Source organism: Pieris brassicae, chromosome 3 (genome assembly GCF_905147105.1).
Source record: "Pieris brassicae chromosome 3, ilPieBrab1.1, whole genome shotgun sequence".
Classification (NCBI taxonomy): domain Eukaryota; kingdom Metazoa; phylum Arthropoda; class Insecta; order Lepidoptera; family Pieridae; genus Pieris; species Pieris brassicae.
In genome coordinates, this window is record NC_059667.1 from 9,335,213 (window position 1) to 9,357,665 (window position 22,453).

At 32.4% G+C, this 22,453-nt stretch overlaps 1 protein-coding gene across 1 annotated transcript in view; it reads right to left on the reverse strand.

The window, feature by feature from the left end:
* Positions 1 to 22,453, reverse strand: part of LOC123706971 (cAMP-specific 3',5'-cyclic phosphodiesterase, isoforms N/G) — a 273,282-nt gene that overhangs the window by 241,442 nt on the left and 9,387 nt on the right. Inside the window, exon 2 of the mRNA XM_045656672.1 lies at positions 17,912 to 18,344. Coding sequence (XP_045512628.1) covers positions 17,912 to 18,000 — 89 coding nt within the window. The 5' untranslated portion in view covers positions 18,001 to 18,344. The remainder of the gene's footprint in view (positions 1 to 17,911; positions 18,345 to 22,453) is intronic.

Here is a 22,453-nt window from a genome sequence, read left to right on the forward strand (position 1 = left end):
GAATTGATAGTAACAATTAATATAAAAATATAACTAACACCCATATTTCGAGGTATAATCGTTACCTCATTAAGGAAGGTTTCAGCGTCAGCGTTAAAGTTTCGTTCTTCAGCATGAACTAGACCTTTTTTCTTAAACATATATAAATAGTTTAAGAAAACGAGTTATAAATTAACATTTCTATATTGTTGATTGAAATGTCGGCTCATATTTTTCTTTCATTCATAATTTCCCCTGCGGCCGTGAAGTACCACACCCGAAAATATTTTGCACGCTCATATGTTTAATTAACTACTATTACACAATGTCTGAACGTCAATAAACATTAAATTCTTCATTTACATTTACGTTCTCAAATCAAATTAGAATGGATTCAAATAAAGTGTATGGGGTAGGTAGGTAGTGTAAAAAATCTCCAATTCAAACAAGATGAAACGCTAATGTCCCAAGACATATTTGGGCGTATCATTGCGATATCAATGCACATTAACATTACTTATATATCTGTCGTTATTCAATTATGTATATTATGTGGCAAATTGTTATTATATCCAATTACTAGATGACCCGGTGAACATTGTATCACCTACGTATATTTGTGTCAAAAGCTACTACAACATTGTCAAACCAGACCACAGAGATGGGTATACAAAACACAAATTTCTGAAGGCATACTTCTTGGTTACATATAAGACATAAGCGTTACACATCTCAGATGGCGCAATTTCTTACAGGGCACGGAGCCTTTGCACATTTAAAATTAGGACAAGCCCAACATGTGCGTGCATATGATGAACAAACTGTAGAACATGTGCTTATACATTGCCCTGTATTCACACCATTCAAGCATGACCTGGAGCAACAAATACAGATGACTGTAGACCGAAACGGCCTACAGGACATGTTAGTAAAGCACAGGACGTGCCTGGAACGGTTCTGCGTTTATTAAATATTAAATTATTAAATATATAAAGCAGCAAACACAACTGAAAGAGCAGATCTCGCGAGGAATTTCATCCCGGCTCGCCCCTCATGGGCGATATTGTAAAAAAAAATACCGATGTAGCCGGGGCGTATGTCGCGAGACGTGTAACACACCATTCGGGAACTAATTTATTGAAATAATATAATGTATCTTCTAATAGTAAAATTTAATTAAAAAAATTAAAAAAACCAAGTGACAATTTTATTTCTAAAAAGACATCAATTATTTATATTATATATTGGTATTTTTCTTTGCTTATTATTTATGTTTTCCACCGTTCAAACCTTCTGAAATTCTACAAATATTTTAAGAATATAGCCAATCAGCCCACACATTCTCAAGCTATATCTCGAAACTAATTGCAATTAATTTGTATATATATAAAGGTATTTTATCGCTTATCCTTAAAAACAGAATCATTCTGTCTCCTTCTGTTTAACGATTATTTAGATAACATTTATTTCAACGAATAACGAAACTATTAAATTGTGCATTCCGTTTAAATTAGTTTTGAGTTAACTCAAAGCACGGAAGTTCTATAGGTGATCAATGTGACTCAAGTAATCTCTAAGGCCCTTGTTAAACTTGTTGAAAACTAAACTAACTAACCATAATAGTTATATTTTTATTTCCTTAAACAGTACATTTTAAACTTTACAGTCACAAAAACATAACGTTCAATAATATCAATTATTTAAAATATATTATATTTTTTATAATTGCCGTGTCTTGAATTTCTTTGAGGCTATGTTTGGTGATTGGACTCATAAAAGGTATAGGCAACTTAATACAGACAAAACATCTTAAGTAGAAATATGTTTGTAATACTATATGGACTATATTTGTATTTTTAAAGTTGTGGTAAGTCATCAGAGATCACAGGTTATACGCAGAGTAGTTCAAAGATAAATATACTTTTCTATTAAAGCTGCAGGTCCTAATTAAGTCTATAATAAAAAGTATATGTATGTAAATAAAGTAAATACAAAGAAGGAAAAAATCGTATGTAATAATAAATATCTATGCAATATGGAGATGCCGATTGGAGGCATAAATGTTATAAAATATAAATAATATTTAACTTACTGTAGTTTTAAGTTCCTTTTGGACAAAACATATATATCAGCGCTATTTATACTTAGTAAAGGTAAACTATATTTATTATTTATTCTGTTCTCTGCATACATTTCGTAAAAATGTATTCTAATATTCATAATTCTTATGTTAAAAAACGATACTTAGTGATTGTCGAGAACGCTATACTTGTTTCATTGTGTTTTAATGATAATTGATAGAATATTTCCAAAATACACGAAATCCACGCTTGTGACTTTATATAAAATTATTATGTCCCTCGTCAGTCAGTCTCTCCTTGACGACTGCTGTGAAGCGTCGGGTGTTGTTAATAATGTAAAAATGTGATGTCTATAAAAATAGGCTGCATCTCGAATACAGTAATATAATTGCATCAAGTTTATGTTATTATATATAAAATTGACCACGATTTCCAACAGAATGAAGGCCTCCGTAAAATTTTTCCATTCGTCACTCAACCATGCTTCTTTACCAATGTTTCCCCGCTATCTCTTATTTCATCATCCCAGGTAGGCGTCCTCTCTTTTTTTCTTCCCACAATCATAGTATTGATTATCTCATTTTCACTGTCAATTAAAATGACTTAATTTATTTTTAATTGTTAGGTTTGGTTAAGATTGTATGAATATAATTTTAAACTAACAATTTGTTGAAATACATTTCATCGTAACTGCGATCTGTGTATACTTGCGTCATTCGTCTGTCAGATGTATACGGTAAAAAGCTGAAATAGAACGCTTGCACGTTAGTACCTCGTAAATCTGCCGCAAAGGGACCTTTATTAGGCTGGGACCATCCATGACCTGATTTTAAAGTGCCCGCATTTGAACCTTATAATAGAGTAATATTAAATTTAATAAGTTTAATACTTTGATTAATGTTCTCAAACCCAATATGTTTATAGTATATTAATTACCCAATATCCCGACTTTTGAGGTGTGGGACATTATTTTATACACATATTTTGTACAAATATAAAAAATATAAAATATAAATATATAGTGGGAGCCCGTCACACAATGGAAAATCGAGGATCGAGTTGAGTTTCTCTTATACTATTATACTTATTTCAATAAGTAATTAAAAAGTATATTATTAAAAAAATACATTTAGTGGTTAGTAATTGAAAATATATATATATATGTGTAGATTATACATGCGGAATTAAAAACCATATTCCAAATAAAATCATGCCAAATTGCTACAGTATATTAAAGTTCCACTATTCTATTCAATATTTTTTTAAAGTGCGTTAACAACATTAGTAAAAACTATTTTTGATATGCCATTGTTCAAACATTTTCCATAGAGCGTCATCTCACTTCTGTTACGCTCTTGTAGCAGTGAGTTACGCATTTCATTAACTTCTTAATATTTCGGGTAAATGCTGGGTAGTATATACTCCACATATATTAAATACACAACAATAATTATATAGTCTAGGTTAACTGTCTTTTAAATATGTTTCGTGGTCTTTTTTGTCCCCTCGTCATAAAAACAATAAACGACAAATGTATATACACACTGGCATATAAATAACATTTTATTTCTTGTATGTTATCCCATAACTATGTCACACATTTCTACATCTGTTTATTAGCTTTTTTAGGTTTGCGTCTCAAGCACATTAGTTTTTTATACATATGTATGTATGTGATACTCTTCGATATTATTGGAGTAGAATGGGGGCATCCATGCAACTGTAGTATATTTGTAAGTGTATTCCAGAAATTTCAAATTTTAAATAATGTTACAAATTCATCAAAATCAGTCAACCTAGTACTCAATGACAAGACCACCCATTTCTTTAGCAAAATTCAATAGATGTAGTTACAAAAATGTCATTATGAGTAATAATACTCAAAGATAGTCCAATCTTTATTATTAGTTCGGACAAATACGGATAAACTTTGAGAATATTGGAAAGAAAGTAAGCACTTAAAGCCACTCCTGTCGATATACTTTATTTAGATAATAATGGTACAATGTTCTAGACATCGCATCGTACTCAGCTAATATATTTGATATTTCACTGTTCTAGCACTTAATGTTGCAATAACTTACAGCTCGTATTTTAAAGCAAAAAATACTGTTGAATTGTTAAGCATCGTGTTTTTTAAAGTAAATAAGTAATAATTCAGAACTTTGTTATACTTATTTTAATATTTTTAAGCTAGTTCAAAATTCTAGGTGTTGCATACGCTAGCTCTGTCATCATTATCTTCCGCAACAAAGATTTGAAAGGCCGGCAACGCGCCTTCTGGCAATGTGAGTGTCCATGGGCGGCGGTATCACTTAACATCAGGTGAGCCTCCTGTCCGTTTGCCCCCTGCTCTATAAAATAAATAAAATTGTATAATTTAAACATACATATAAAATAACTATCACTTAAGACAATTAAAATTCCTAATAAAGCTAATCAATACAAACAATAAATATTATTATTAAATACTATAAGTAAGTACATATCTTTAAGATTAATAGAAGCTTTAGTATGTAAATTTTAATATATAATGAAAAGGTTTGCGTGTCCGTACCAAGGTTAAGAATAAAGAAGAAATCGTTTTGAGAGAACTACAATTTGCAACTGTATAACACACGAAACAATTGTTGAATTGCCAGGACTTACATACTATACCATTTTAAATTCATAAAAGATATTACTTAATAAGAACGAATAATCTCTTTTGAACTCCAACAAATTACAGAACAAAAGCGTGCAGAAAATATTGGATGGAAAGTAAAATGTTCTTGGACTGAAGTGAAGACTTCAAATGTCAATACTGCATATAGACATTGAAACAAGTTCTCACGATTATTGACAGTACTACATACTTTTCTTGGCCGGCGGCTGAAATTGGTACTAGTGTCGCCATTTTGAAATATCAGACTGATTCTTGGTCCGTAAAATAAATAATTTTACCATCAAATAAAAATCCAACTAAATGTATTTATTATTATTCCTTGCATTATTAATTACAATGGCAAAATTTTAACTACCAATTCTAGCAAACAGAACCGTTAGATCTTAAAATATTATTATATTAATAGTACAGGTAACAAAAACCTATTATATCAGTCGTTTCAAAGTTTCATTTATTTATTTAAGCCTAGAACTGTATTTTCTAGATCCTAGTAAACTTATAGATATATTGTTACTTTTCAATAAATTATTAAGTTAGCCTGCATGACTTCAAACTATTCCCGTTATAATGGTTCATTTTTATTTACTGGCAATACTAATATCCATGACAGCGACGCTCTTACCGGCCAAGAAAAGTATGCGGAACTGTATTAGGTATCTATATCCCCTCCAGAAATGTAAAATTTTGCAGGTCAAAATTTTCACGAAAATCGTATGATGTTAAAAAAACCTCAAGCGAAAGATCTTAAAATTATCTACAAAAGGCCACGTTTATACATAATCAGGCCCTTAAGATAAGTAAAAATACTAATTTGTATCTCTTTTATACTATTTGGTGGCTGCAGTGACTAGACAAAGAATATTAAAGCTGCAGAACAACGTCGTCGAACTACAAAAACATCTTCGGGTTCCGAGATTATCTTTGATGTCATAAATTACAGTTCCAGCGAATCAACAACAATTTTTCATTTTTTTTTTTTGTTAAACGATAAATTAACGGTTGCGAATATTGAAGTGATACATGTTCAATATGACGCAGATGTCCTCATAATTGAAATAGCAATAGAAAAAAATATTGCCATAAACACAACAATTGCAGATGATGAAGATGTTGATTTGTTAATACTACTTTATTTGTTTTTAACATACCGTTTTCGAGAAAAAATCCAAAAACCTCAAATTTTGACCTTTGACCCTGAATAACTTGTAAGCACACATAGGATCGATGGAGATTTTTAACTCTTTATTTATAATGGTAAACCTCAGCTGTCCACCAAAATTTGGCTCTCCGGGAATTTTTGTTATTTCAAATGTCTATATTGACCGGACTTTATTACTTCATTACGTATAACTGTCTGCGGTATATTCTGACGTTTTAATTATGGCATTAACACTAGTCTAGAATATTTATTGATATGTAGATTGAGCTAGAGATTAATTATATGACTTTTATTAGGTCTTTACGTTCGATCTACGCAACAAAGTGATCTTGATGGAGCATTAAACAATTTTAATGCGTGTTTATACACCGCAGATTATATATAGGCTAGGAAAAGAGTTAGTCTCTTATTCAACTTTTTATTTAGATATATATAATATATATAAGAAGATATATATATATATAAGGTGATAAGAATATATATATATATGTATATATATATATATATTCTTATCACATATAAACTTCTTAAATGTCATCGAACAGAATTTAACGCATGTTTATAAATATTCCGAGCAGTGTTGGCCTAGTGGCTGCAGCGTGCCACTCTCATCCCTGTCGTAGGTTCGATCCCCGGCTGTGCACCGATGGACTTTCTTTCCATATGCGCATTTAACATTCCCTTAAACGGTAAAAGAAAACGTAAGGATACTGGCTTGCCTTAAGACCCAGAAAGTCGATGCCGTGTTTTAGGCACAAGAGGCTGATGACCTACTTGCCTATTAGATTGACAAATGATCATGAAATCGATACAGAAATGTGAGACCTTAAAATGTTGAAGCGCCACTGATTTGTCTATTTTTATAGCAAACAGTGACACGGCTGGTTAACACGTAATACACGATAGTATTTACTTTTAAATGCGAGAAACTCGCGTTGGTACATTTATCTAAGTTTTTAAAATACTTTTATATGCTATAGTTAGTTGAAAGCGATAAATATTCTTTTGATTGAAGATTATTTTGAGTTTCTTTCTAAATTATTTCTCATGATTTAGTATTCAGTTTTAAGTGTTTTAATAACGAAGATTTACGCCGTTAGCCAAATGATAGACTATGCTGTGGTAACCAGACATGTTGTATTGATTAAAATACAACCTTCCAATCATAACTATATACATTTATTATTAGTTTAATGGATATCGTGTTAGATGAGTACATTGAAATGAAAATGTGATTGTTAGTAATTTATTTTTCACCCCGTCGCCTCCAAAATCGAGAATATTTTGACGAGTTTATTTTTACGACTGTAATGATGTCTTCTGTTCGACTGAAGTTGCTATTTCAGGCATATATGTTTATTCAGCATTCATTTAACACTTCCTGATTAAACATTCATATTAAAAATAACTCATTAAACTAACTATTGTAAACATTATTTTATGTACAGGCACTGTTAAATTTGGTCGCATTCAACTTTATATTTGTATGTAAAAACATATATAAATATTTATTTAAATTATTTATTGTACAACATTAACCCATTACACGTGGTGTCAGCCAGGGCCTTACCGTAACAGCATGATGATAATAATAATAATTATTATAATGATGAGAACTCTGGACAGTTTAATCGAAATAAAACTTAGAATTGTTGCTGGAGCAGTGATCGCCTTAAGCGTGCGACTCTCATTCCTGACTTCATAGATTCAATCCCTGGCTGTGCACCAATGTACTTTCTTTCTATGTAGGATTTTAACATTCACTCGAACGGTGAAGGAAAACATAGTGAGGAAACCTGCTTACCTTAGACACAAAAAGTCGTGTAGTGTTTGAGGCACAGGGGCCTGATCACCTACTTGCCTATAAGATTACAAATGACCGTAGCACATACAGAAATTTAAGAACCAGACCTACTGCTGCGACACTGATTTATTTGTTTTAGATCTTTGAAGCCAGTAGATATTCTTTACATCTAAAACTTCAGATGTAATAGTCTTATTTTTTTTTCCTCTTGTAATGGCTTTTATTTATGCCAACTGGGCACAAGGTACTTCGCCAGTGTCGTGTAGATGGAGAAGACACGAAGGAGATTGATCGGTAAAAATAATAATTAAGCTAATTTTGAATATGCATAAAAATATAGTTGAAATTGGATTGTTAGTTTTGAGACAGCACAGACAACACAAATATGAGTAAAAGCATTATTAAATACTGTTTACTATTTATGAATAATTTTTATATATTACACTTTAATTCTATTGCTTTCTATATATTTACATAAAAATCTACAATATGGACTAAACACAAACATTAACAAACATTTAACACTTAAAGGACGGGGGACTTAAGGGGGAAGAATGTCATAAAGAGGATAAGTTAGTTTGGGACAATTAAATAGTATGTGAGATACAGTGCCTTCATCCAAGCCACACTCACAGATAGAGTGATCCCTAATCCGGAGCTTGGCTAGATGAACAGGGGTGCAAGCATGTCATTGAACAGACGGGTTCGCCTGAGTGGGATCCGTAATTATTTTTTTAAAGGAAGGCATATTTCTCTCCTCACCTTGTCGTTTGCGAGACGTAGAAAAGGTTCCCGGGTCGGGAGGTTCGGGGTCAGGATCCATTTTACTGGAACTGCAGCGACTATATAAGTTTAAATTTTATACTTTACCAGCACCAATAGGGTTAGTTTTGTGAAGATAGAACAATAACAACTATTTTAGCTTTGGAAAATCACAGAAACACCGGAAAAAAAAACTAAAATCTCACTGACACGTGCGTCAACCATCCACCAATCATACTATTGTAATAGTCTTATAAATAAATATCTAATCCTTTTTAGTCCCCGAGCTTGGTTTGTAAGTTGAAGCTATACTTAGATAAGTAAGTACTAAGTACTTAGACAGAAGGAAAGTAAACATCCATTAACGTTGTGCCATCTGAGGCAAAGAATATTTAATAAAGCTATTATCGCTTTACAATGACTCTGTAGTTTTGTTATAGATTTCAGACTTGAGACTTCATACGATGATGGCGTTGTGTGACGGGTCGTTGAATACCCTAATATGTTTGAGTAAAACGATGGCTGTCTCACACGTCATGCTTGTGAACAGGTGCCGCTTCCGGAAACTGGACTCCGGTCAGTTTTAATACAATACAAATAGAGACAATATCTCTCTCCTACTGGTTCTTCTATGTTTGCCATAGTCGTTTTGTATGATGATGATGATATTTTAAAAGAGTTCCGAGAGTTTTTTACGGCGGCGTTTTCTCTCGGCACCCTCTGTCTTCTTTGCCGATCAGTGGGGTTGTCTGCGATACAAATTTAATGACGTAGAATAAGTGATAACTGTATTTTATATTCCATAATAATAAACATAACATAATGAAAAACCACTTGAGAAATCCGTTTTTTTTTAGTAATACTTTGAACATTTTACAGTCATGAAAAAGTTAATAATGTACTAGTTTTAGTACGGTACTTTCTAAGAGAATCGAAAAGATCTTTTTAAATAAATAATATGTTTAGGTATTTTTAAAGCTCACATATAAGTTACCATAGGTTGAAGGTTTCTCTTACTTTATACAAATCATACCTTTTCCATCCTCAGTAGGTACCTACTCCATGCCTGCAATTTCACCTCATCAGTTACAAGCTTTTATCTCTATCATTAACACATTTAAACAACAATTTAATTCGAGATTTCGATTTCTCGTAGAGGTATAAAGTACTATCTATCACTTATAAGACTCGATCTCTGTCTTCAGTTACAGGTACAATGTACCACTAGCTTCTAAACTTCACGTTAATAAAGAATAAGTTAGCAAAGTGGTGCTTCAGTGTAAGCAAATATTATTTATTAGGACTTTCGTGCACTGTATTTTGTATTATAGGTTATCTACATCTTTAAGTTGCTTCGTTTTATATGTTGTACAGTCCCGGCAACGTTATAGTTTTTACTTGCGTTAAACAACTGTACCTACTACCTACTGTTACCTAAACACAGTATTCACACAGTTATATTAAGACATTATTTAAGATTGTTATATAAAATAATTATATTATTTAATTTAATTATTTAATTTAATAAATTACAAACTTCTCCGGCGACTGAAAATAAAAAAATCCTCCATCACGGTTAACCATTTTATTATATATTATTATTATACTTTTCATTATTAACAATAAGAAATAATCTTCTACTATGTTGAAAAATCATATATAATTCTAATCAAAATCATTTATCGTATACAATGACCAATTCAAAGGCATAGAACAGAATTTACACTTTTACACTCCGCGACTTTATTCGCCAAGCTTTTTGGTTTAACAAAATATAATAGTATTACTATACTCAAAACGACATCTTTGTTTTATAAAACAAAGGGCATACGGGCAGGTGGCTGTTAAGTGATAATAATAATTTATTTGCAAGAATAGTGTACAAAAAGGTTATGGTGGTACAATGTAAACATATGCATATACTGCTACACATAATAGCGTGGAAATTTGTTTTAAATGGTAGAATTGAAGTTACAATTACATTATTAGTCATATCATTACACTCGTAGTCAATTATTATAGTATTTTATTTCTACATCATCACAGCCGCCCATGTACTTACGATTTTAATGCCTGAGGGCTAGCAAGTTCGTTACCGGCCTTTAAGAATTTAATTAATTAATTATGAAGGAATTAATTATAATATTCAAAAAACGCAAACATTTTGCCTCCATCAGCATTATGTTTTATGTACAAATGTACAAATTAGTATTCATTGCGCAATAAAAAATTGTCGTATTTGAGAGTCACACAGCAGTATTCATCTTATTACGCTTAAAAGAATTTGTTTCCTCAGTTCAAAATCCTATAGCTTAAATCCACGATCTCATCTTCATAGAGCTTACCTATATAAGTGAAACGTATACGTGATTCCAATTTAGTATCGAATCTCAGCGCGAGCAGGTTATAATAAACTTACGGAATGGCACAATTTCAGGAAGCATCGCTTTACGTCCCGTAACATTTGCTTCTGTCATAACACTATATAAATCTTTTTCTGTAAAGTTTTATATCTAATTGAAATTACAATTTATTATTTAACTTGAACAGATGGACTTTAAAGACAACACAAGAGACTATATGGGAAGGACCAAGAGAATCATAATTTAATTCAGTTATATATATATATTAAAATAAATGTTAAATTATGCTTGGAGCTACTGACGGAAGAAGGCAGAAATCAGGTTGCGTATGCATATCATGCATGGGACAGGACAACGGTTCGCAAGAATTCAGTAAAGGAGAATCACCGGAGAGAATGAACAAACGTTTTCCAAATTTATTAACAAGCATATTTTGGCAAATTTTTTTATACATAGTTTTTAAGAATAAACGTAAATATATTATGATCCATTAATATCTTTCTTAGGAAATAAACAGGTGGCTAGGTCTGCTATTTATAATTTTGTTACAGTATTAATATCTTAACTTATCACCGATTTATCGCAAAAGTAATCAGCTAAATTCGAAATTGAATGATAGTTGTATGACTTTAACATTGCAGACAATGTTGCCATAATATTGTATAACCGAACATAAAAGAAAACTAGTAATTGTTAGCGAGTGTTTCTCTCTAAATTATTAATTTAAAACAAATTTACAGTGCGAGGTCGTAGGCTCTATCCCGGCTGTGCACCTATGGACTTTCTATGTCCCCATTAAGCATTCTGAACAAAACTGATTCATAATCTTCTGAAACCGGCTTGCCATAACCCAACAGTCGACGGATCATCATAAAGACACATCACATGATCACAAAGCAGATACAGAAATCTGAGGCCCGGAAATAAAATGGTTATAGCGCCAAGGATTTTTTTATTTTATTTTAAAGTGTATATGTACTATATATTAAAAATAATTATTTGTAGAAAAAATCATTATTAATTTCACTACTTATATACGTAAGTATTCATTAGCTTAACTCTGAAAGTATAAAACGAGTATGAAGGCTATACATTGCAGTGAAATTAATAACTTAATATAGTTTGATGCGTTGAAAGCTACAATGAAAATGTTAGGTTTTCATTTCAATAGCTTTCAATTGTGTCTAACAATGTCAGGGATCGATTAATGATCCTACGCCGTATACAGTAACGGCAAAGGCCTTTTTTTGTACCTACTTAATGCTGTATATGTTTGAAGAGACGTTCTAATGTTAAGCTTTTTGGCACAGATGTATTCCCAATAGCAATACTGACTGTAATGTTAAGCTGTACAGACCCCGAGGAGGTTATTAGCTACGGATATTGGAAAAGATCAAAATGCCATGACAATATCAACACTGGCAGCACGTCCAGTGATTTACTCACATTATTATATGGACATGATGAACTAAAAAACTACCTAACTGATTTTTGTACGGTTCTCATCACGTGATTCTTGAGTATGATTAAAAAACTACTTAAGGAAGGAGTTTTCTTGAAAGAAATAAGAGTTTAAAACTGAATATTTTTGCCGTCAATGCCCAACTAAGGTACACAGTAGGTACTTCTGAATATTTACCCATTTTTGATATTTTTTTAGTATTAATGAATTTTTAAAGAAAACACTTTTTACCGGATTGAAGGTATGTATTATTATAAAGTTATAATTATTTTACATAATTTTAATTTTTTTGACGTTTCGCGTGCTTTACGGCGTTCGTGGTCACGGTGACTGAAGACAAAAGGTGTTGAATGTCAAAAAGTATCACAGCTGTAGAGAAAGTTATATTATCTGTATCTATTTCCCCGGAGTTGATGTCGACTAAAAAATGACGGGTTCTTGCAGAATTGACTCACGGTGTCCTCTATTTTCGCGGATTGTTTGTCTTGGGGTTTTAATTTGGATATTATTGGATCCCAGGTGTTTGATAATTTTAGGCCGTCTTCTCTATTGAAATTGGGGTTCTTCTTTATTTCAATGGCTTCGCGTACCAATCTCGGGAAGAATCTTTTTTCTTTCGCAAGTACTTTCGATTGGTCAAAGCGTATGTAATGATTAGGCCTATCTAGTGTGTGTTCACAGACTTTGTGTGTCGTCTATGTCTTATGTCCGCAATGTGTTCTTTGAGTCTACTAAACGCAATCCAATATTGTGTTTAGTTTGCCCTATGTAAGAGAGTCGCAATCCAGTCTGTATATACCTGCATCTTGCAACGGGGTGTTACTTTTGATTAGTCTTAGGGATTGCTGAATAATTATAAGTTTATACATAGCTTCAATCCGGTAAAAAAGTGTTTTCTTTAAATGTGTAAAAGCTATGTTAACAAAAGACAATATTAATATTTTTAGCTTATAACAGTAGTGGAATAAAAATTCGACTCTCAATACTTTTTATAACCATTCTAAAATCTCGTATCGGTTGACGGCTAACCCTTATCGCTTTAGAAATCACCAGTGAAAAATGTCAATAGTTCCGTGGTAGCTTTTCCTGTTAACTTTTTTAACATTAATCGATGACTCGCCTTTGGTACGTCAAGTTTCAAGTGATAGAATAATTTAAATTGTAACTTATGCTTTATATGAACTATGCCAGTAATTTACATGATATATAATATTTAAATAGATCATTTATGATTTAATAACAAAAGAGTTCTTTATGAGAGGTTTGCAAGGTTTTCCTGATGTTTATTCATGTGAATAAAGTCACACAAAAGCCTGTAATTAAATGTATTATGTATCTGTTAAATGTAAGGATCCCCGTGACTTCTCAGCAGGATCTCCAATAAGGCTGTTGGTTAATCAAGTGCGAAAAAGATTCTGGATGCTAAAAGAATTCTTAATTCTTGTAGAGAAGAAGTTTTCTTGGTTATAAATTAATCAAATTTCCGTGTGTTGTTTATCACATTTTTAGCTATGTCTTTATTATATATTTTAATCACTGATACCTAGTCTATCCATAAATACTGAAACAAAGTAAAAAAATGTTTCTATTGCAAATAATATGAATTACTTTTACATTGTATTAGTTTAATACATAAATATAAAACAATTTAAAATATAAAAAGCTTATTCGATGTGGTGTCCATTGCAATACAGTCATTTAAACGTTGAGGGCAGATATCAATATAAGCACGCACTCCAAATTATCATGGCGCTTAGAGCAAGCTGTACTCATTAAAACTGACTATAAATCATAATCGACTATACGATGCCTAGTCTTCAGCTCTGATGACGTCCGAAATGTTCGTTTCCAACGAAGACTGCGTAAACCGAGCGATTTGGCTCCATACCTGCTTTGTATAATGCAAACTCAGCGATTCTTTTCTCTTTATCACCATACTCCATTTTAATATCGCAAAATATTGTATAATTTATTGGCGCCAAAATGAGAAAACCCAATGAACAATGATATAAAAATGATAGATTCCAAATTGAAATGTAATATTTTGTTAATTTTCAATTGTAAGTACGTAGTGCCAGTATTTATGGCCAGACTAAGTATAGTAATTTGCCAAGTGCAAAAATAAATATCACCATACTATACATAACAAAAGAAAACTAAGAAATTAAAAGTTAAACATTTAAAATAACATAAATAAATATCAAGTATTAATAAAATAATTAATAAACCTGCGTTATGACCTCTTTAAGTATTGGCCTTAGATTTCTGAATCTGTTACCTGATCATTTTTCAATCTAAAAGGCAAGTAGGTGATCAGCCTCCTGTGCCTGACACACGCCGTCGACTCTTTGGGTCTAAGGCAAGCCGGGTTCCTAACGATGTTTTCCTTCACCGTTAAAGCAAATGATAAATGCGCACATAGAGAGAAAGTCCATTGGTGCACAGCCGGGGATCGACCTTACGACCTCAAGAGTCGCTCGCTGAAGCCAATAGGCCAACACTATATCCCAAGTATATCAAGTCTTAGAAATTAATTTATAAAATATTCATCAGTTTAATGATATGGACCTTTAACTAACGCACCAAATGTCTACACACCGGAACCAAACCACATACAAATTGAGAGCGAAACTAAATATTATTCAAAATATCGTTGAGAGTACTCATAAAGTCAGCACTAAAAAGTAACTGCTATTTTAATGTTGCATTTATTACTGGACGCTAAAACATTGAGACATTTTACGTTTAACCGCAACGTTTTACAAATTTAGTATTACTATACAAATGGCTATAAAAACAAAAATCGACAACGCAAGATTAAGAAGTTTCCAGTCGTTGTCACAAGTTACCTGATGAGGCTTCTAACCTTCTTGGAGGGTTCTCCCAACAACAACCCCGCTAGACCCACAATATAAATGTTTTAAATAAAAACTTAATAATAATTGTAGGTCAGGTAGGTAGGTAGGTAATTAATAAAAATATAGGCTTTAACCTTAGATTTCATTCATTATTTAAGATGTTCACATTTCTGTGTCTGGCTGAGAAAGCTTACCGTACAAGCAAGTGTTAATATCGCACATCGAAAATTCCATTGGTGCCGTGATTCGAATGCACGACCTCAGGGATGAGTGTCACACTTTTAAGCCCAACACTCTGTCCTTTAATGCTCGTTATCTTAACAACCGTAGTCACAGAGTAGTTTTTATTTATTTATAAGTTCTAAAACGACGTGTGTGCATAAAATTATATATATTACAAATTTTACACACATACATATCAATTATTTTAAAACATAAGCAAGCTAGCACGGGACAAAATTAAAAGCAACCACAAAATACAAAAAAAATAACTTTTACTAATAAAAGCTATTCTGGAATAAGTACCTATGGGTTTAATAAAACTATAAATTTTATTGGATCTGGGGTAGATTTTGAAGTACTTCAGCAAAAGCGTTTGACTTCTGATATCAAACTATATGAATAAAATATTGGCAGTTTACAAAAATATGGCATAGTTTAAAATTATGCCACTCTTAGATATCATCTATGTTATATGTCACAATTTAGTATTCAACAAGCGAAAGGCTTTATACGATGTCCACATTACATTTGTAACCTAAAGTTATACGTTCTTCTGATCCATTTGAAGTGGGTTTCAAGATTTATGTATATTGGACATTTAACCGTTTACCTAAATAGTTGGGAAAGACTAACAATAAACATTGTCAGACTGCTGTATTAGTATGGAGACAGCATTAGCTATAGAGTTTTGGTTATTTTTCTTCTTCAGGTGCCACTTCACTATTAAAGGTTGGCCGTTAACAACTTGAATTGCCGGGTATCTTGCGCTAGTCTAAAAAGTTCGTCGGCGGATGTGATACCCGTTACTGGCCTTGGCTTTTGTCAATCATTACAAGCTTCAATAAGTCGTATGGATGATGATGCGAAAACGTGTCCTAAGTATGCGACTTGCGATCCGTATTCCAACATTTTGCATAAACGTGTCGTCCCGATTCGTCAAAGGACTCTTATGAAAAGGAGGATTTTACGAACTTCAGTTTACCGTGACTGTCAATCATTACTTTAATCAAGGCGATATGAATTAATTAAAAAAAAGATACGTCAACAGTTTTTTTTGTAAGGATGGATACATATATTGTAAAGCTTGTTAATGATAACTGTTGGCGAACTTTGAGAGACGAAACTTTGTAAACGAATAGTCTACGTAGTAAAATAATTAAAATTTCACAAAGTTAACAATACTTATAATTGTGAAGAACAAGATCGCGAACAAAACTATGCTAAATTGAAAAAGATGTGTCCGCCACAGCCGCACAAAGTTTTCAAGTCTACGAAGCTAATAGCAAGAAATTGCGCTTATTAACAGCTCTCCCACTGGTGTCTGATAAAGCGCAGCTTGTCGACGAATTCCTTTTTGTTTTAAATACTTGGGATAAGTAATCTCGCAGCAAGCAATGGGCTTGACTATATAATATACTTGAAAATGTGTACCCCTATATGGTCTATTAAGGTGGTTAAGCGAGTAAAAATTAGACGAATAAGTATTTTTAAATAGGAAGTTGTTGCAGTGTGATATTGGAAGATTCTACGACATTGTTCCTACAGTGGAATTCAGTATCTTAAAGACCGCCAACCACACCGGAATTTAACTTAGATCATAATATAATAATTTACGACACCAATTTTCTCTAACTTGCTATAAATGTAATACAATATACTAGTTCTGAGCTTTCACCTTTGACCGTCGTTATTTGGAACAAATAATTACGGTCGTCTTACAAGCAGATATACCATTATACCAAACACTAAGTTTTTTAAAGATTTATACAATGCATATTTTAATCCCACATTAATCAATGTACCATGTTCAATAGTATGTCGCATTCAGCATTCCGCCTTAAGTATTTAGCGAATAAATAATAAATCCTTAAAGATATTTGACAGTCTTTACTCTCGGCAAGCTGTTAAAATTACGCTTCCTCAGTGGACACTATAGCACATGGAGTATTCTCTAGTAGTGTCTTAATTAAGTGACATTGTCTTATTCCTGTTATTTCCAATTAAATCGTTATTTAATTATCAAGGAGTATTGTTTTTTTTTCTAAAGTGCTGCTAGGATGTACGAAATAATTCAATAAAACATTGTTTTGCAGAAGACTCTGGTCTCGGCGTCTATGCGAACCTTTACGAATATATAATATTTGAAGTCTAGCTACAACTATAATAATGTTGTTGTATAAAAATTGTCAAGATTTGGATACGTTTAATTTTAATCTCACCACATAAGTTAGTATTATTAGATTAAGATCTTCGATAATATCATTACAACAAATAATATTTGAAGATTTAAAAACTAAGCTTCGTCATCAGTCTCTCTAAAAATAATGAATAATCCTTAAAAGAAGAAAGAGATTATTCAACACGATAATTTCAATAAACGTCTAAAACACTGTGCGGACTTACTTCTGCCGATGAAATTCAAAAAGTAATATTTGCTTTTTGGCACCGACTTTTAAGATGATTTTACGACCATCTCAACGACAAACAGTATATATTTTTATGTACCAATATTCTGCAAAAAGCTTATGACTGCAATAATATCCCAATAATACTTACCGAACATTGGCGAGGGTGTGTCTCCGGCTCTTTAAGTATCTTCCGTGGTATTTCTGCAGCTCGCCAATACTGCCTTGTTCAGCCTGCATTTTGACGAAATGAAGTTGCGGGGGCAGCGGCTCTTCTCCAGTTTGACCAGAGGGCGAAGCGCTAGCAGCTGCGCTACGCTTTCTGGCCTTATTGGATTTTCTGGCCGCCGCAGAGACACATATCTTGACTGATGAAGGGCTTCCAAAACCTCGCTTTTTGCTCGAACTCCTTGAGGATGTGTAGGCAGTGTCCGTGCTGCTTCTTGTGCTTTTGTAGGAGGGGGTGAGGGTAGTGTCCGTGGCGTCTTCTAGGGGCCAGTCGGAATCGTCCTCTTCTTCTATACCGGGCAAAGGAGATTGCTGTCCAAGTGGTCGGGGAGAATTTACAATTGGCTCTGGAACGACTGAAAATAAAATTATACATTCAATAACATGATACAATAAGAAGTAACTTTAGCAATTCACGCAGCGGTTTATGCTGGAAGAAAACCAATATCAGTTAAACATCTGCTAGAAACTTTAATGTTTAATTTTAATAACGCGATAATATTTTTGCAATTATGATCGACTATATTGTGACTGACGAATTTAACCCACGCAGAACTTCACTAAATAAATTATTAGTGGATAAAAAGATTTGTGGATCAAGAGTATTAGCATTCCAAAAGAGGTATTATGGTGAATCACATCCGGTAGCTCACAATAAGAAATCCTTCGCAATAGTAGAATATATTGAAATTACGTATTCCGCGTTTGTTGGACCCGACTTGGGATAATGGTTCATTTCCACCTTTCATTGGTGTTTTGTGGTTCAAGATAAATGGAATATACAATGCTACTAATATTGTAATCTAACCAAGAGACGTATTTTTTTTTTCAAATTTTAAAACTAAAGCTTTTCTAATGTGTCACTGACTATTTAATTGTGTATCCTATCTGTATATTGGCCTGGAAGCATAAGTGCGCCTCTCAATCCCGGTGTCGGGCGTTCGTATCACGACAGTACGCCAATGGACTTTTTTTTCTATGTAATTATATACGTAATTAAAACTCACTTGTATCAAAAAACCATGGTGTGTGACAAAGGGCAATTCATATAAATACCAAATTAGGTTAACCTCACGTTATTAGAAATCCCATACAAAAATTATGATTCGTTATCAATACTCCAAATTTATTTATAAAGTGCCATTCAAATATATTTATAATTTCAATGAAATAGATAAGGATCCAAAAAACATTTATTCAACTCAAGCGTTCGCAAATAAATTTTTCAACAATCAGACAATCTCCGATACTCTAAATCTCTCTTTCGATAAAAGATTGCTTCAGTTGCTACATTATAAGGGAGTTACTAATACGTATCGATAGCTCCGCTTCGTTCTTGATTACATTATTCATCTCGTCTTAATATGTGCCCTAAATTCAGAATAACAAATACAACTTCTGACTTCCACTACTAATAATTGAACCTACAACTTCTACAACTCATACTTTCCCACTGAGCCACTTAGGTAATTGTATAAAAAGTAATTTAACGTTGTTTGTCTCGGAGTCTAATGCGATTAACTTTCTGAGCGCTCAGAGAATAAATAAACTGATAACTGAATATTTTAAGCGTTATTTTTGAATTTTCCGTTTGTTAATATTACAGTGGCGCTACAATCAAACATTATTTTTATAGAGCGTAGGTTAGACACATTTGGTAGATTGTTGAGTTGAAATATCAGTTCGTTGCGGTTTTTATAGTATATAAAGTGAGGGAAATCAGCAATTTATTACACGCTATTGTTATGAAATTCTCCTTCATTTGAAGTAATCCAATCTGCTAATAATATAGAGGAATTAATCGATTAGCATTAGTTTATGCATAATTTCTTTGTATTGCATAGAACACACTGGTTATATGTAAATTAACTAAAATACGAAGACGCAAAATATGCCACAATACACGAAATCAAACCTATATGCATTGGTGTAATTTGATAGATTGTGTCACTATAAGAAAACAGCAGTGTTGGTCTAGTGGCTTCAGTGTGCGACTCTTATCCCTGGGGTCGTAGGTTCGATCCCCGGCTGTGCACCAATGGATTTTCTTTCTATGTGCGCATTTAACACTAGCTCGAATGGTGAAGGAAAACATCGTGAAGAAAGCGGCTTGCCTTAGACCCAAAAAGTCGACGGCGTGCGTCAGGCACATAAGGCTGATCACCTACTGCTATTAGTTTAACAAATGATCATGAAACAGATACAGAAATCTGAGGCCGATATCTTAAAAGGTTGTAGCACCATTGATTTTTTTTTTATAAGAAAAATATGCGTACATGAACTAAGTTGTTCAGATATTCTCCAATTTATAATATTCAATGTTCCTGCCTGCTACGCTAGCGCAGAACCTGTAACCTTCCGACTCCAGAACCAACAGAGATTTAGATTAGATTCTGCTAATATCGAAAAAAAAAATTCACTCCTTCATTTAATAATTTAAAGCAACTATAATTGTCCTAAGCCTTGTATCTTTCTTCTTTATTATATCTACTAGTATGTTTGTCGTTCTCCTGATTTATAAATTTTATGCTGTATTATCTACTTAAATAAGATTCTGCTGTCATGTTTTGTATTGTTTTGATTTATCTAATTTTTATCAGTGAAACTTTTAGTGGATAAATCCAATGTGTTAATTATATGTTTTATTTTATTTTATTGTACAGAGATGTATATGTATGTATTTCATAAATGAATAAATAAATATACATGACAATAATTTTAAATGTATAATTCCAGCCCCGTACAAACATAATATACATAGCAATTGTAAAACACGTTATGATAAATATTTTTTGTTTGAAAAGTAAAATGTTGATTGGCTCTGACATCGAGACCTAAATCCATTTTAAGAGTATTATTTAAAATTGAATCAAAAATTCAAAAGGTTAAGTTTTTCGCTTGTTTGTGAACGAAACTGAATCAGTAAAATCTTCTGTCTACATAAAACAATATCATTATTTTAGAATTATAGAAGGACGTAATATATTTTCTATAGTGTGAACATTTTTGATTATTTTAGACCTAAATTGAAACTATTACCGAAATGAAACTTTTGGGCTCCTTTACAATTACGTACCATTATTCTAATATATATATATTAGGACAAACCTGATATTTGTCCATGGGCGAGACCATTTTACATTTATTTATCCCGCTGTCCATCTAAATAAATAAATTCGTGTTTTATAGTAGATTTTTGTATGTGTTCGGTAGGTCTTAGAATAAATGGTGCTCAATAATTATTTATTTCTGAACAACAAAAAATACTTTTAAAATACATGCCTTTAATCATCTATATCAATTTACAAATTTTACACACAGCAAAAACACTTAAAACTAAATAGATACTATAATTGGCGAAATTGACTCTAAACCTTATTAAAAGCGTAATTGCTAGAGCCCACCAACATAGGCTCCACCACCACGTGAATGTCGAGGCTCAAACACAAACTCAAAATAACTTTATTCATATAGGTAAACAAGTACACTTATGAACGTCAACAGAAAAGGTGTTAAATTGATTCTAAATTTACATTAACCACCAGTTTGCTAAACAAGGGAGTAAAAAGGCAAAAAGAAGTCTTTGACAACAGGGGCCTAGTAAGAAGACTGAACTAGTTGAACTAGTAAATTAGTGGTAGTGTATAAAGTGCCAAACAGTGATAAGTGAAAAAAAACTAGAACACAAGATGAAAGTATCTTGATTTTTTTAGAGACTGAACGTAGTCACTTTCTTTTGTTAAAAATCCTGATTAGTAAATTAGGTTACACTTAAATTACCTATTAGTCTTAACTTAGGCTAAATGGTTATTATCCATGATGTCTTAGTAAAGTCAGATGCATTAAAAAAAAATAAGAGCGTGATACAAAACATTACGGTAAGTAGGAAGGTTGTTGTAAAATATATCAATATTTTCATTGATGTTATATGCCAAAACAAGATTTGACGGGTCAGTGAGTTTTGATATAAAATCTACCCTTATAACAATCTCATCACAGATATGATATAACAAGTAATCTTTAGGTGTGTACTTAAAAACCTCATTGTCTGGTACTAATTCCGTTTTGAACTTTCACCCGTGAAATTACTGTGTAAAGGCTTCAACGCTTGCAACGCTATCGATCCGACCATTGTAAATATTGATACGCCGCTCCCACAGACTGCCTATTGTGGTGTGTAGCCAAATTGCTATGGGGGCTGGAAACTTTACACTTTGATTGCCAATAATGTAGTATGCAAATTGACCATTCAATCAAAATTGTCTCAAAGGACCTATCGATGTCAAGTATATTTTATTGTATAGTACTTAGTCTGGCCATAAATACTGTTACAATTAAAAATAACCAAAATATTACATTTGAATTTGGAATCTGTCATTTTTATGACTTGGGACTTGTAGCCTGTAGTTCTTAACTGATAATTTAAAAAATGTACAGAAGGTAGTGAAGCCCCTCAACAACACCA